This window comes from Platichthys flesus, chromosome 5 (assembly GCF_949316205.1).
Source record: "Platichthys flesus chromosome 5, fPlaFle2.1, whole genome shotgun sequence".
In the NCBI taxonomy this organism is placed as follows: domain Eukaryota; kingdom Metazoa; phylum Chordata; class Actinopteri; order Pleuronectiformes; family Pleuronectidae; genus Platichthys; species Platichthys flesus.
The window spans coordinates 9757304-9773192 of NC_084949.1; the positions used below are offsets into that span (position 1 = coordinate 9757304).

The window sequence follows — 15889 nt, forward strand, 5'->3', positions numbered from 1 at the left end:
CTAACATCGGATTGACCTAGGTGGAAGAATGGTCGTTCTCCAACTAGGGGGTTTGGGGTTCAATCCCCACTCATTCCCATCTGCATGCCGAAGTGTCCTTGGCAAAATACAGAACCCCTAAAATTGGCAGGGTTTCAACTACAAAATATCTTACACTATGTAAATTTAGAAACATAAATAAATATATAATATTAAATTGAATGAATCCAGCGCAGTCCACTTCTGCGCAGGATATGAGAAGTTCGCTTCTTCACAGGAAGTAATTTTTATTTTTATTATAAACAGAAAATACATGAAAAGTAAATTTTTTAGCCACTTTCTAATTTTCTGCACGTTTTGGTAAAAATTTGAGCATGTTAAAGCCCTCAAAAAGCCAATTCATTTGCAAGAAAAATAATATTAATAATCTTTACAATTTCAACAGGGCCTCACTGTCTGTCAGTGCCTGTCAGTGCTCGGCCCAAAAAGTCCCAACAAAATAAAAAATAAACATCTCTTTCATATTATTATGTATTTTATTATTGGTCCCTGATTAGTATAAACTCTAAGTTACTATAAACCATCAGATTGTGGTGTCATTTTCAAGCTATACACTGTTTAACCTTATTTTGTCTGAAAATAATCAACGAGGCAATTTAATATGCTTGAGATAAAACAATTATTCCTCTGTCCCATAATAACAGAACGTTTTAAGTTGTAAATTAATTGATTGGGTATCCAATGCGCTCACGTGGCTTCCGTAGGCGGAACGTTTTTGTCCAATCAGCGCTGGAGATGAGGCTGTTGACAGTCACATTCGAACGATGATTGCTTAAAAATCAAAAACACTACAACGGTCCCGCCTCTTCCCGGAAGCTGACAGTCATCTGATTTTTCTTCCCTCTATGTTTCCCCCATTAGCTTCAGCACTAGCCAACAAAACAACCGTCCTACCTTCCTCCCTCCTCTCTTCTCTCTCTTCTCTTTCCTTGGGAGTTCAAACAACTCCTCCGTCCACCTCCAAAGACATGGACGAGACGAGTCCTCTTGTCTCTCCGCTACGGGACTCCGGTGACTTCAGCTACGGTCCCACGGAGCCCACCAGCCCGCGGGGTGCGTTTGGAGGTACGCCCGGCTCCGTGGTGCGGATCCCCGCCGGCAGTCCGGGACGCAGCCGGGAGAGGCAGCCCCTCTTGGAGCGGGACCGCGGTAGCTCTCCGCGGGAGCCGCACAGGAACGAGTTCCCTGAGGATCCCGAGTTCAGGGAGATCATCCGAAAGGCCGAGCGAGCAGTAGAGGAGGGGATCTACCCGGAGAGGATCTACCAGGGATCCAGTGGCAGCTACTTTGTCAAAGACTCACAGGGGGTAAGAAGAGCAGCTGCCGACTCACATCTACTCATTTACTGACTGTTGCTGCCATGCTACAGTTCCCGTTTCGTGTCATATACTGACCCACTGAGGTGTGTGATCCTCAGTCTGCGAGGATGCAGCAGTGTTTCGATCACAGTGTTCCGAAAGGCCTCTTCTTCAGCCAGCCTGTGATGACTTGGCAAATAGGTTAAAAGGCATGTAAACAAACCTTGAAGCTACAAGTTTCAACTCGTAAACAAGCCATTTTAAAGAATAGATGATGTTTAACTGTTTTAATGTTCACTAAAGTCTTCTTTGGGGTTTCAGCAGTTGATAAAAAAACGCATTGCATGCACAACACACCACACAGCGCTGACTGTATGCTTAAGTAATGAATAACAAAATACACAAATAAAAAAGAAAGAAAAGGTCTCTCTAAGAATTGAGCGAAGTAAATGCACGTCGGTAAATCTCTTATCATTATCATTAGTTGCAGCTGAAATCCCCCTGCAGCCTCGGTCACAGTTTAGGTCATATAGGATTTTCTGGTGATAAATAGAGCCTCCTCCCTCTCTTCCTCAGCCTGTGTTCCCAAGTGACCCCTCACGTATTCTCATAAATATAAAAACCATATTGAAGCCTCACGTTCTTGTATTAATATTGTACAACAGGAGGCCTCCACCACTTTCCCAATCATTCTCATACTTTTGGACCCAGCTTTATGGAGACAACTAGTCAAATGTGTATGCAGCTCTTGAAAATATGGTTATACAAATTTGGTTTAATCTTGATTTAATCAGGCAGTCTTGTTTAGTTTCTCAGTCTCTCTTTCAAAAGATACCCCAGAACAGGAGACATTCCTAATCAGCAAATAAAACCAACAAGGACTTAATTCAAAACATTTACAAGACTCATGAAAGACATCAGATAATCCCCATCTCTGACCCACTGTCAGTTGTTAACAACAACAACATAGATAACTTGGTTGTCACCCTTTTCATTCAGCTAGTTTCTCCCATTTCTTAGTGTTTTTCTTTCTGTCCAAAGTCTTAAGCGTAACAGACAGTACTGAGCTCACACCTTTGATTAGGTGAAGCTCTTGTAATCACTTTATTGTTCGAGTGCTTGACACTATCTTCAAATAGCTCCACATTCGAGACAAATCCATGAATCACTACACGGATCATTATACATTATATTCTTTTCATTTGTTTGCTCCTATAACATCTCCTGACTCTTTCTAATCACGCAGATTGACACTAAACTTTGATCGGCACTACTCGAGTCGACCAGTAAAAGAATGGAGCAACTCAGAGATACTCTCCTCCCACAGTGCCCTCGTCTACATTGTGTGTTGTGTTCAATCCATGTTTAAAAAAAGGGGAAGTGTGTCTTTGAAGCTGGATCCTCACTCATTTCACTTTCATTTAAAATCTGTTTAAGAAAAGATAATCCAGGTCTTTTATGTGCCACTTTCACTCCACTCATTAAAAGATTACCAAACAGAAAGGTGTATTGTCTGCACACTGCGTGAGGTTTTTAACCAATGGCCTGCTGCCCTAACCAACCCCCCTTCCTGTTTCCTTAGTTAGTCACCAGCGTGCTTAGCAGTCATGTGCTCGGTCTCTGTGCGAGGGTATAATTCTCATCTATGACCAAGTTTCATGTTGTAATCGATGAATGTGTGTAAAACTTGAATAATGCAACATGTGATTGCTAAATACAACTCAAGAGTGACTTTGCAACCAACTCTGTTTCTTATCAAACTCTGATCATCAGTCGTCCATACAGACAGACTGAAATATGATTTGCTGCAGAGCACCGTGGCTGTGGACAGTTTCATTCCATCTCAGTCACAGTGGATTTAAATAGTGAACATTTTCTACCCTTTTCTCACCCTTCTGTATGCTGCATATCTTTTGGTCTTATTATAAAGTAAACAAAGTAAAATATTCTCCTTTTTAACATGAACATTTATCTGTCTTATACACAACCAAACCCTTATATTTTCCTATATATATATATATATATATATATATATATATATTCTCATTTCCCCCTCTTTTTCCCCCTCCACAGAAGATCATCGGTGTGTTCAAACCCAAAAACGAAGAGCCCTACGGCCAGCTGAACCCCAAGTGGACCAAGTGGCTTCAGAAACTGTGTTGTCCCTGCTGTTTCGGTCGTGACTGTTTGGTCCTGAACCAGGGTTACCTCTCAGAGGCCGGGGCCAGCCTGGTCGACCAGAAACTGGAGCTCAACATCGTTCCCAGGACCAAGGTATTGACACACTCACACTCACACACACTTAACAGTGGTGGCACATCACAAATGCACCTTTCTCCTCCCCTAATGCATCTTCTCCTATGTAGGTGGTTTACCTGGCTAGTGAAACATTCAACTACAGTGCCATAGACAGGGTGAAATCTAGAGGGAAAAGATTAGCTCTGGAGAAGGTCCCTAAAGTGGGGCAGCGCTTTCACAGGATTGGTTTGCCTCCAAAGGTAAGATTACATTTTTTTTTGTGTTTTCTTTTGATGATTAATTTCTCTCAAATCTGATCAGATACACAAAATCTGTCCAGTGTTTTGACAAAGGAAAATGACACCCTCCAAAATCTTGAGACTGAAAACGGTAGAAACCTGTTGCCTGTAAATGACATGAATTGGGATATTTATTGGTAATGATACATTGCTTGCATTAAATGCCATCTAACCTGCACCTGAAATAAACAGATGAGCTGTCAAAATATCTTGGTTTGGTCTGGCATTAAGATGAATATCAAAAATACACCAATTCAGTTCACTTTATTCCTGTTGTTTGAAAAAACAGTTCATTTAGTAGCTCCCCTGGTTTTTCAATAAAAAGAAATTATGAAAAACGAATTATTCTCTACCAAAAGCTTTGTGGGGATTGTTAATTTAAACACAGTTCAACAGATTGATTCATTTCATGTTAAAAAAAAAAAAAAAAAAGGAGGAGGAATACATGTACCGTTTGTAACAGAAACACCCTGATCTGTTTCCCCCGCTCCAGGTTGGTTCCTTCCAGCTCTTTGTTGACGGATACAAGGATGCCGATTTCTGGCTGCGGAGGTTTGAAGCAGACCCTTTGCCTGAAAACACCAATCGTCAGCTCCAGCTGCAGTTTGAGCGGCTCGTAGTGCTGGATTACATCATCAGGAACACAGGCACGTGGTCACAGTCCTTAGCTTTCATCATTTCACAAAATGGTTTTGCAAAACAGAGCAAAGACAACCAGCTGTTTTAATTTATTGTGTCAGATTCTTGGTGGAAAAATCAACTAAGTAGATGTACTCAAGTAATTTACTTATTTAACACTGCTTAATATGTGATTTAATATTTGTGCTTCCCTGTATTTATCTGACGGCTGTAGTTACACGTTCAGATTCAGATTTTACACATAAAACCTACCGTGTGACCATTTTATATAATATGACAAAAAATATATCCAACTTGATAAATGTTGGATTACATTGATCCAAACAGGATCGAGGGAAGTAATACAATATTCAAAGTACTATAAATGGTGTTGCCAGCAGGATGGACTGAGTGGATTTAACTTATTGCACAAATAAAACAAATCAACTGTATTTAGTGTGAACTGAACACATGTGGTTCATAATCTGTTTAATAGGGTCAATACTGGTAGAGACACCTGTGCAGCTGACTGGAACATGTATCTCCTCTTCAACCGGTTTAATATGTTATCATTAGTAATACATCTATAATAAGTATCATGTACCAGGGGTCAGTCTGTTCTTCAGAAGTACTTTAATTTTTTATGGTTGAGGTGCAATTTCCTGATTGTTACTTTTCTAATATGTTGTTATATGATCTGGGAGAGTTTAAAGGACATCATACTTAAAGGAATGTATGTACATTTGACAGGCTTCGTATCCCGGGTTGAATTTGAATCTGTTATTTGCTTTTGCAGACAGGGGAAACGACAACTGGCTGCTGAAGTACGACTGTCCAATGGATCCTGTTGGAAACAGGGTGAGGATACCCAGACAAGCACAGTGTCAACAACGTGACGTGCATTTTTGAAATGCTCATGCCTAGGCCGAATAGATGTTTTATATGTATTTTTTGAAATTATAGTTAAAATTTAATTTGTTTTATTTCCCCTCACACGCTCTCTGCAGGACTCAGACTGGGTGGTAGTGAAGGATCCCATCATCAAACTGGCAGCCATAGACAATGGCCTCGCCTTCCCCCTCAAACACCCTGACTCCTGGAGAGCCTGTAAGCAGCGACACTGACATTGTTATAAACAATCACCTTTACATTCAGAGTATCTCAGAATATATTTTGCCCAAAATAGTTTAGTTCCGTTACTGTAATATTACCTCTATGTTTTTACACATGATGTTTAGAGTCGTTAATTCACAGTGGTATTGTCCCATCACCAGACCCGTTCTACTGGGCGTGGCTTTCCCAGGCCAAAGTTCCTTTTTCCCATGAAATCCGAGAGTTGGTCCTGCCCAAGCTGTCTGACCCGAATTTCATCAAAGACCTGGAAGAGGACCTGTATGAACTATTCAAGGTAAGGACGGACATGGAGTAAAGATTCAGCAAAGTCTGTGTGGGAGATTGTGAGGAATGCTGTGAGTGACAGAAATGGATTCAGACATTGAAATAAAGGGAAGAGCAATGGATATTTTTAAGGTCCAATTCAAGACCTCAAAAGCTTATTCTATTTAACTTTTTCAATTATTTACCTTCTCTGATTTGTTTTCTTTAATATCCTACTTTTGATCTCTTGTTTTACTCATTCCTCATTTTATTACTTTACCTTTTTCTCATTTCTTTAAGTATTTTATTGTTTTATTTTAATTATTTTATCTTTCTATGTTTACCTGCCTTTGGTGATTCCTCATTTCATATTTATGAGATTTACACTTGCGTTTCCTCAGTTCCTGTCAACATTGTTTTGCTCCTTATGTGGATTACTTATTGCTTTTAATCTGCGCTTTGTATTACATTCTTTGTATAAAAGGTGCCATACAAATGAAATCTGATTGATTGAAGATGCATGTCTTGTACTCTGTGTCTTGCAGAAAGATCCTGGTTTTGACAGAGGACAGTTTCATAGACAAGTAGCCGTAATGAGGGGACAGGTGAGTTTTCTCCTATCTTTTCTAAACACATTGATCTAGAAAATAAAATCTAAAAACTGGAGTATTACCCTTGAAATGTAAAGTTTTAAGCACTTTTTTGGCCATTGGCCTTTGCTTTAAAGCATTAATTGTAGTTAATTTTGTTTTGACATACTCTTTCTGTCACCCTTTTCATACAATCTCTTAAGATCCTGAACCTGTGCCAAGCCATGAAGGACAGTAAAACACCCCTACAGTTGGTCCAGATGCCTCCAGTAATCGTCGAAACAGCCAGAGCACCTCAGAGGGCCAACAGTGAGTCATACACACAGAGTTTCCAAAGCAGAAGACCCTTCTTCACCTGGTGGTAGGACCGAAGCAGCACAGAGGAAGAGAAGGAACTGCAGGAAGCCTGAGCAGGGCAAGGAGGGTCCTTACAGTGGCGTCGCTGGAAGGACAGGTTTTTGTCCTGAAAATGGATATTATCATTACCCTCCCCTCCTGAACGTAAGGATATTTTGGTTCCTGAGAGAGGATGAACGGATGGAGAGATGAGGCCAAAAGAGGAAGAATCTCACAACACCTCTTCCCTGTTTGCCTCTGTGCCTTGTTGTGGATGTCAGTGAAGAATTCACGCCTAAATGATTCTATAGCTTCCTGCAAGAAGAAAGGTTTTCAGCAAGACTTTTTTGTTGGACTCCTGGGTGCATATAAGGCTTGCTCACACACGCGTGCGCCAGTCAGAAGCCTCTAATACTTACAGGATGAGGTGTTGCATTCCACGTTTACTTTTCTTTATACCCTTCTGCCTTTTTAATATTCACTTGCATTGTCTTTCCCATGCAGTTAAAATACGGGGCTGGTGAAAGCGTCAAAGCCACTACCTTCTATCAGAGAGTTTTAATTTTTAACAAATAAGAGAAATGTTATGGTTAAGATTTTGGATCTTTGCGACTCATGGGGGTCTTTACCCAGGGAACATAGGCCATGTGAACTGGTTTCACACTTGTTCATAGCTCCTCCTAACCTTGAGGAGTCTTGATAGAATCTGCAAGACTGCTCGGGTGATAATGGAAAGCGGAGGCCCTTTTGGGTAAAATAATCAAACCGTTTAAGATCAGATTAGTATGATTGGGTCACCTGATTGGTCCCTTCCAACTGATGATTTAAATCATTGGTGAATAACATATAACGATCTCGTCTACAAGCAGGCGGAGGGAGGGGGTTGGCGATTCTCAGATCACAAGCTCCCGTTTGCCTAGGTCACGTTGATTTGTGTTGATTCTACTGCTCATGGGCTGGACCGAAAAACAACAAAGTAACTTCCTGCTGTACTGAACTGACATCAAATGTAATTGTGACAATGCACTGTATAATTTGTATGTAATATTTAATGATAGATTATAATTAAAACCTACTGCATTGAGACAGATGACTTGGTGTGTTTGTGAATGAGAAAAGGGACAAAACACAAATATGATTAATTATGCCAGACTTGAGGTGCTTTACTGTTCTTGTATACTGCTTATCATTACAGCTGCAGACAATGTTAGACATGTTATCAATGATTCTCACAGTCGATCAACTTTTACAGCTGCTCTTATCAATGGTTTTACAGTACGGATGGGTCAAGTGACTACAGAAGGTGTTTGTGATCGGAGCTGCTTGTGGTGGTTCCACAGAGAATCCTCACCTGACTCTGCAGTTCCTTCTAGCTAATTTGTTTTGGTTTCACATTACTATTTTGGTTCTTTCTCACAGCTCTCATCAGCTGTGCTTCCAGCCGCTGCAGGCAGTGGTTTTCAGTGGAAAAAGCTCCGGCAAAGCCAGCACAGGTTGGCAGAGACACCCCCACACACACACACACGCATATGCACACATTCGGTGGCTGGTGAATAAAGTGGAGCCTTCATTAGCTAAAGAGACAAATATTTCCTCAGGGGTTTGTGGAGATCTAACAGCGGAAAGACAGTGAGCATTTGTCTCCCATTTGCCAGGTGGACAGAAACATGATTCCCAACGGAATGCTAATGTTGTTCCCGATCCGCTACACTAGAGAATTAAAAACATTGCCTTATTTACTTGGTATTATGTCAGCTTGGGTACACCACTTGGTTCTGTTTTCCCCAACAGGCTAAAAAGATCAGTTATTGCAAGGTTTAAAAGAATGATGGTAACTTTACTCCACATGGAGTTGGTGTTTTTTTTTTAAGGGAAGGAACAAACAGCGTTCACTACCATCACCAAGGTGGTTGTGCTTCAACTGGTGTTTGTCTGATAGTCATAAGGATTACTCAAAAATGACTGTGAAACAACTAGGGATTACAATGAAACTGTTAAGGATGTTTTCCGGCTCAGGAAAGAACCCAAAACATTTTGGTAACAATCCAGGAAACTTGTAATCACTTTCTTTAACATTGCATTAGAGGGAGCTTTTTTTTTTAAGGTTTTCACTAATTTCCCACAAAATAATTCATGGATTTGTGGAAAAAACAAGGCATATTTTGGGAACTATATTTATGTTAATCCGGTGCAGCTTGATTGAAATTAATGGGGATGTTGGTCGGCACACTTCTGAGTGCTATTCTAGTTCCCAACTGATATAATAATGTTGATTGTGCTTGTCTGCAGCCAACATGCCTGTATTTGGTTTAACTATAAGCGTTGTACTAATCCCACAGGGGGTTTACCAGACTGCTTGTGCTGGGGTCGAATATGTAGAGTACATGTTAGCAGAAAGGGTCTAAAGTCAGGAATAAATTGTGAACTTTCACACATAATCACTCCTAATTCACAACTCCGTCCCATTTTCTACACGTGTGTGTTATTTCAAACTCCAGGCAGCTTTTAGTGGAGGATGCGGTGAAGGTATCGCTTAGAGTCTTGGGCACTGTCCTTTCTGGCCGAACCCAACCTCCATGAGGAAGGTTTGAAGGGATTTGGGTTTTCTGGGATATCTTCCTCAGCATCCAACAGGAATTCTTCCGGACTTGGCGCCAAGGCAGTCTCTTCATCCTTGACAGAGCAGTCTGATAACGGCTCCTCAGGCCTGGAACACAGAGAAGTCCTGGTATACTTTGAGCATATTAGACTACCTATCAATTGGCTCACTTTGCCACATAAAATGCTGTTGTGTCAACTTGTTAACGCAGAATGATTCCAAAATCAGTGATAAAGCTCATATGAAATGAGCTCTGCTACTCAACAGACCGAGAAGGGACATTGTTAAGATGCTGTTTCTACAATCGGCATTAACTTTGCTCAGTGAGTTATCCAGGTGGCTTAGGCTGTAAATGGATACAGCTTTAACAAGGTACTACTACTCCAGCATGGCAGACTTGTTAGTTAGCATTTAACTAAAATAGAATATCTTTAGCATTGATGATATACATTTGTCTACAATTTAAATGTTGAGCTGATGATGAAAAACTTACAGTATCAACAAAGCTCAAATTTAGTGGCGACCTGTCCGATCGGGTTGAGACATATCACAAAACCAAATGTGAAAAATCAGAGGATCACAAGAGCAATCTGGAACGGGGCCATGAACGGAAAAAATGTGGTATCTAATAGACGTTAAGTTATTCCAGTCTGGATCAAAGCTGTGAACCGACCGAACCAACAAGACCAGCGTTGCCACTTTTAAAGGCACATGACAAAAAAAATAGCTGGGATCCATTTTGTTACAACTACACCACTCTGCAGACTCACACCACCATTTCACCATTCTGAGGCATTTCATTACTCCTCCAACAAATCTAATTTCGTCTCAGTGAGGAATGCTCTAAGTGAAAGAGAGATAGAGCAAGAGAGAGAGAGGGAGTGTGTGTGTGGGTGTGTGTGTGTGTGTGTATTGGTATGCAGAGAGGAACACATGCTCTTGTGAGGTCATGCCGAGTTAGTAAGGCACATGACACCTACACAGGGTATTTTCTCATGCAGAGGGAGTCTGGATTTAAATTAGCCACAGCCTTGAACTTAAAGAAGGTCAAGTAGTACAGTATTTTTCATTATTAATGAGTAAAATGAGATCAGAGATCTACTTCACCACTCAAAACAAAGTCTCAAGACCGTTTCGCCCTCCATTTATTATTCAACTCCTCGTCTACACATCACTTTTCACATGCTTTCTTAACTTTTTTTCAGGCCTCTCGCCATTTCACACTGACCTGACATATCCTGAGGCTCTAGGCTGCTTTTGGTCTCTGTGTCCTTCCACTCTGATGCCGGCTCTATTCCTTGTTCGGACTCTGAGCCCCACCAAGGCCCTGGCGAGTCCTGCCTCGTCCTCTCTCTCGTCCCTCTCCCTCGTCTCCTCTGCTCCCTCAATATCTGCATCCACTCCACGCCACACCAGCTTCGCCCGCTGCTTAGCATCTCTGTCTCCTGCTCTTCTGAACAGCCTGCGCAGTTGATGCACGTTGACCCCCGCAAAGATATTGGAGCATCCAAGCTTCCTGCTGGGTCGAATGGAATTATTCCACTGGACAGGCAGACCATCGTCAATGAACGAGGGGGCCTCTGCCATGTTGCGAGAGCTTCCAGGTGGTGAGATAAGGAACAGGAGGATAAATTCAGGGGAGAATATGATGAGGGGGACAGACAGGTAAGCTGGGAAGGGGAGACAAAGGAAAAAGACCAAAGTGTTCAAACTGAAGAGATCACAGTACAAGCCAAGTTCAAGTCACAATTCCATGGATGCAGCCAAAAAATGCCTCTGCTCACCTCTCCTGTGTGACTTATATAATTGTTCATTGGTCTTCATTGTAAAGGGTTAGAATTAGGGACCCACTGTCAAACAGTGCCAAGTGAGCGCCAAATGAATTTATCCCTTTTTTTCACTCGTCCAACTCAACATTAATTATTTGGGCCAAAATTGGACCATTGAGCAGAGAAAACTTTGTTCGAAGACCAAAGACATTGAATGTCATAGTAAACCAGAGAATGTTCATATCTAAGAAGCTAAAACCATGAGATTTTTTGCACTTTTGCTCTGAGTGATTTTGGCCTGAAACTAGACAAAGTTTTCAGAGCTTAACTGATGGAGAATCTAGGCAAATAAAATCCTACTATAAGCTTAAAAAGGAAACTGACCTTTTGGAGAGAGGACAGAATTGCTATGCAAAGATAGGAAATTAAATAGAAACGAGGCTGTTGCCTTGATCTGCTAAATCAATTCCTATTACTATAAGAAAAGGTGAGATTTTATGTCATATTGGAGGCACTGACATCCTGACCGATATTGTTCATGCTTATTATGACAAATGTCTTATCTCCCTCTTTTAAAGAATCTAAAAATCCTGGATCCAGATTAGGATTAACAAACATTGAATGGGCTCCTCGCTGACCCTTACATCATGCTTCTGCCAAGTTTCATGTAAATCCATTCGGTAGTTTTTGTGTAATCTTGCTTGTAGACAAACACATGACCAAACCAACAAACAGACGAACAGGAGGGAAAATATGACCTCCTTAAAATTAAAAATGATTTATCAAACAATCTATGCTGAGAGTGCTTACCTTTCCCTATGTAGTTTGAGTGAAATCAACTCCAACAATGAAGTACAGGCAGACAGAGCTTATTGCTGCAGCAGCAGGCAGACTGTAACCTTCATGGCAGCTAATGCTGAGCCGACCCACTTCCCACCGGTCTACCAGTGGCCTGTGGAGCCACGTGACGACGTGAGGGAATCGACAAAGAGTAATCCATTAATGCTATCAGCGTCCAGGTGCTCACAACTAAGAGCCAGTCTGCAAGTCAAAAGACAGAAAAACAAACTGATACACAATCAAACCCACAACATGAGGCCTTGAGAAAGACAGGAGGCATATTTAAAACAGGAGAACACTTACTATAGTTTCAAGCTGCGAAGGGGGCCACAAACAATGGGTGACCCCAGTTTTTTGTACGTAGAACAGGTGCTGCATAGCGTCTCCTCACTCTGTCAAGAACATTTTGTTGTGTTTAAAATGCAACATTACAATAACCTCAGAAAGGAAGTTTAATACTTTTATGATTGAACTTGTTTACTTTCCACCCTAGATAAATAAGTGTTGTTGTGTGTTCGTGTTGCTGCATTCTCACGGGTTTATATTTTCTTGCAGCAGCTGCAATTTTACCACACACCATGTGGGTGACTCTGTGTCAGTGGATATGGGGAATGATTCAATTAGAGTATATGTAGAGCTCTCTCACTGTAAAGAGGCCACTTGGCCATTAGGTTGTTTAAGTTGAGGTATAACTAAAACACTGGATTGCAGCTTAAGTCCTCTGCTATCCCCTGAATGTTGGACTTCATCACCTTACATCCCATGTTGACATATTATTTTTAGATTTCTGTTTGACTAAGTTGCCATGTCTTATCTTAGTTGTAGGTATGCACATATATATGATAACTGGATTTTTGGGTGTAACAGCTGGTCACCTAGTGATTCCATTTCCATACCATCTGTCGTTGGACCCATCTAATGTTATTCACTCTGCAGCCTAAAAGCCTGGTGTTGTATTTATACATAGACTGTTAATGATGGATTAAAAGACAAACTAATTATAGCTGTATATGGGAAGATTATATTTATATAGAGTCCTTCAATTTTTTTTTAAATGACCAGCATTTAATTTAGTTTATTTATATAATTTATTTATAGCTCTCTATCTGCTCTTGAAAGTGTGACGGGATTTTTTATTTAATTCCCTGGTGAGGAAATAAACCTCAGACTGAGTGATCAATTCAATGATCTCAAAGTATTTAATTAATGGTCGAGAAACAATTTACACAGAATAGATTTGAACACAAAGCTACAAAGCAGTCACCTGGCCCATCGGGGACAGAATCCTCAAAACCAATGCAGGTTTCAGGGACCTGACAAATGGTGAGATGTGCCAGCTTTTAAGCACCGCTCGGGGGGCTCCACGTCATCCTTTCGATATCATGCCGGCAGGACGTGTCCAGCGCTCAGACATCCCCCCCTCTCCTGAGTGAATAGACACTGGGCAGAAAATCAAATAGTCACAAGGACGTTTAGGTTCAGACTAAAAAACGTTTCCTGGTATCAGGCATATGTTTTCAGGTCAATCCAACTGCACTTTAAGCATAGCTGTATGTCAGGACAGGAGGATCTGTTAATTTCTAAAACAGGAAAGTTAGATTCAATCATTTCCCTGACAGAAAGCAATGACTGACGGACACTGTACAGTCCATGACATTGTGGATACGAGCTTGACTGATACACAATAACAACACAATGTTAAGCTTCTGTGGATATCATTGTCTAACTCTGTGTTGTGGAAAGCAGGTTTTGCAAACTACAGATATAAAAAGCTTTATGTTCTACTCTTGTACCAGAATCATGGTCCATTGACCTCAGCATCACTGAGGATTTACCACTGTCATATTCATAAAACAATAAAGTACTAAATTAGAAGTATCACATTGCAGCTATGCCTCTGTCAACCAGTGCAGCCTCAGTCCATCTAGGTGTTCCTGGTATATTGCATTCACAGTAATATGAAGTCACCGTGACCTTCGACCTTTGACCACTGAAATCTAATCAGTTTATTTTTTTTTTCAAATGAGAACTGGGGGAAATTTGAAGAAGTTCCTTCAAGACAGACGTGAGATATCATGTTCAACAGAAGAAATACTTGTCCAACTAAACAATTCTACTAAAGTTGATGAAATTCCCACAAGTTTTTTTTGAGATTCTATGTTGACAGAAATGGGAGGAACGAACTGGCTGTTTCATGACATGGAGGCACCCATCCACCTAAATTTGCCAAAACTATAAATGTCACATTGCATCCTGATTTAAATGAAGTGGATGACCATGTGTCATGGAGAGTTTCCAAGTTGACGCTAAAACCTGTAACCCTGACTCCATGAACTTTGGCACCATTGTCAATAAACTATGAAATATTTACCTCAAATAAAAACTCTTGAGAGTGATAGTCACACAAAATCTCGGACACGCACGATACCTCGTTTATTTGTTTTTTATTTTGTGCTTGTGTTGTGATGTTTGTAAACGATGCCATTCATTTTAATGGCTCTTTGATATGAAATAAGGGAGCCGAGTCCTACTTGTCTGAGAGCAGTTCTTTTTATCAGTGCGCCCACATTTCATTCACCGCCTGCCCTATATAAATAAAATCCACACCAGTGACATGAACTGTGAGAACATTCCCTTCTACAAGAAGGACAAGGGGGAACTTCTCACCCTTCATGCACTACATTGATATCAATGTAAGCCTTTGTCCAATAATAATGCCCCATTGTTCCTCTCAGAATTGTTTAATGTGTATTTGAAGCCATTTACCATAAACAGCAAGTGGTTGTCATCACTTAAAGTCTTTAATTTGAGAAATTTTACTTTCCCTCAGGCTATGCGCCAGTGTTGCCTTCATTATTCCCCTAATTCAGTTTGAATGCTGTTGAAGTGCACGCTCCCTTTTCGTGTGTGCTCTGTGTGCGCGTGGGGCTCAACACATTCCACACATTCAATCTTAAGTCAGTTCACTGCGAAGCACGGGGGATATGGTGTCACCTTGGGTATTGTTAACAATGCATGTTATTGACATTAGGTCTGGAAATACCAGTTATTGAGTGCTGCTACACCACGCACGCAAGAAGAAATGATAATGATGTGACACCTAGTTTCAATCTGATCCAAATCATCATTATGCTAGTGGTTATTTTGCAGATAAACTGGGTAACCCCCATCCCCTTAATAAAAACTGGATAACGAGAGATACATCCATGAGGTCCGGCCCCCTTCAAGGAGTCATGATTCCCAGCACTCCATTGCACCTGAAGGCCACCTAATTGAAAACAGATGAGTGGGCAGGTGTGTGGTGTGAGGTGTTTAAGGCCTCCCCTCCTGCAGCCTGCAGCTCACTCAGGGTTTCTACTGAAGATGTGTGGGCTGCTCACCGGACTGCTGAGGCCTCGACTGGCTTCTCTCCCGAGGGCACGAGTCATGATTCAACAAAAAGCAACTTACATCCACAGCAAACCGCCTAAACACAAAGTCGGTGCACTGGTAAGTTTATAAAATCAGAAACTTTTGGTTTTCTTTGACATTTTCTTATGTGTACATTTAAAAGTCAACTTGCTTTTAAAGGGTTAGTGCTGAAGTTTCTTCCACGAATGTCCCTCAGGAGTCTATGTTCGTGCTGACTGTGATGATGCTGACAGTGATGGTGCCCTCTGGATGGGTACTGGCGAACCTGGAGGACTACAAAACCCGGAAGTGAGGAATGCGGCCTTGAAAGCATCGTCTTTACCCGTGAAAGCCACGTGTTTGCTGTTATGTGTCATTTGAACCTTTTGAGGGACGTGATGTTAATACAATAAACTCAAGTTTCTCAATTTAACTCGTCTTTTTCATTTATTTGAAGAAATGCTGCAGTTCTCTTTGCGGACCAGTAGGTGTCAGA

At 41.1% G+C, this 15889-nt stretch overlaps 1 protein-coding gene and 2 long non-coding RNA genes across 3 annotated transcripts; 2 read left to right on the top strand and 1 right to left on the bottom strand.

The window, feature by feature from the left end:
• Positions 1 to 854: 854 nt before the first annotated feature.
• pi4k2a (phosphatidylinositol 4-kinase type 2 alpha) lies at positions 855 to 7881 on the top strand. The gene is made up of 9 exons (XM_062387418.1): positions 855 to 1346; positions 3411 to 3611; positions 3704 to 3835; positions 4368 to 4525; positions 5293 to 5350; positions 5500 to 5599; positions 5767 to 5900; positions 6415 to 6474; positions 6663 to 7881. Exons 1-9 carry the CDS (start codon positions 885 to 887, stop codon positions 6822 to 6824), a joined length of 1467 nt encoding a protein of 488 aa, XP_062243402.1. The 5' UTR covers positions 855 to 884; the 3' UTR covers positions 6825 to 7881.
• On the bottom strand, positions 5109 to 15368 carry LOC133953498 (uncharacterized). Its single transcript, XR_009920698.1, has 8 exons — positions 13268 to 15368; positions 12307 to 12395; positions 11974 to 12204; positions 10623 to 11064; positions 7872 to 9502; positions 5704 to 5891; positions 5487 to 5597; positions 5109 to 5336 (listed from the first exon to the last, which is right to left on the bottom strand). It is a non-coding gene; the product is annotated as an uncharacterized LOC133953498 (long non-coding RNA).
• On the top strand, positions 15353 to 15826 carry LOC133953497 (uncharacterized). Its single transcript, XR_009920697.1, has 2 exons — positions 15353 to 15492; positions 15611 to 15826. It is a non-coding gene; the product is annotated as an uncharacterized LOC133953497 (long non-coding RNA).
• Positions 15827 to 15889: the final 63 nt, after the last annotated feature.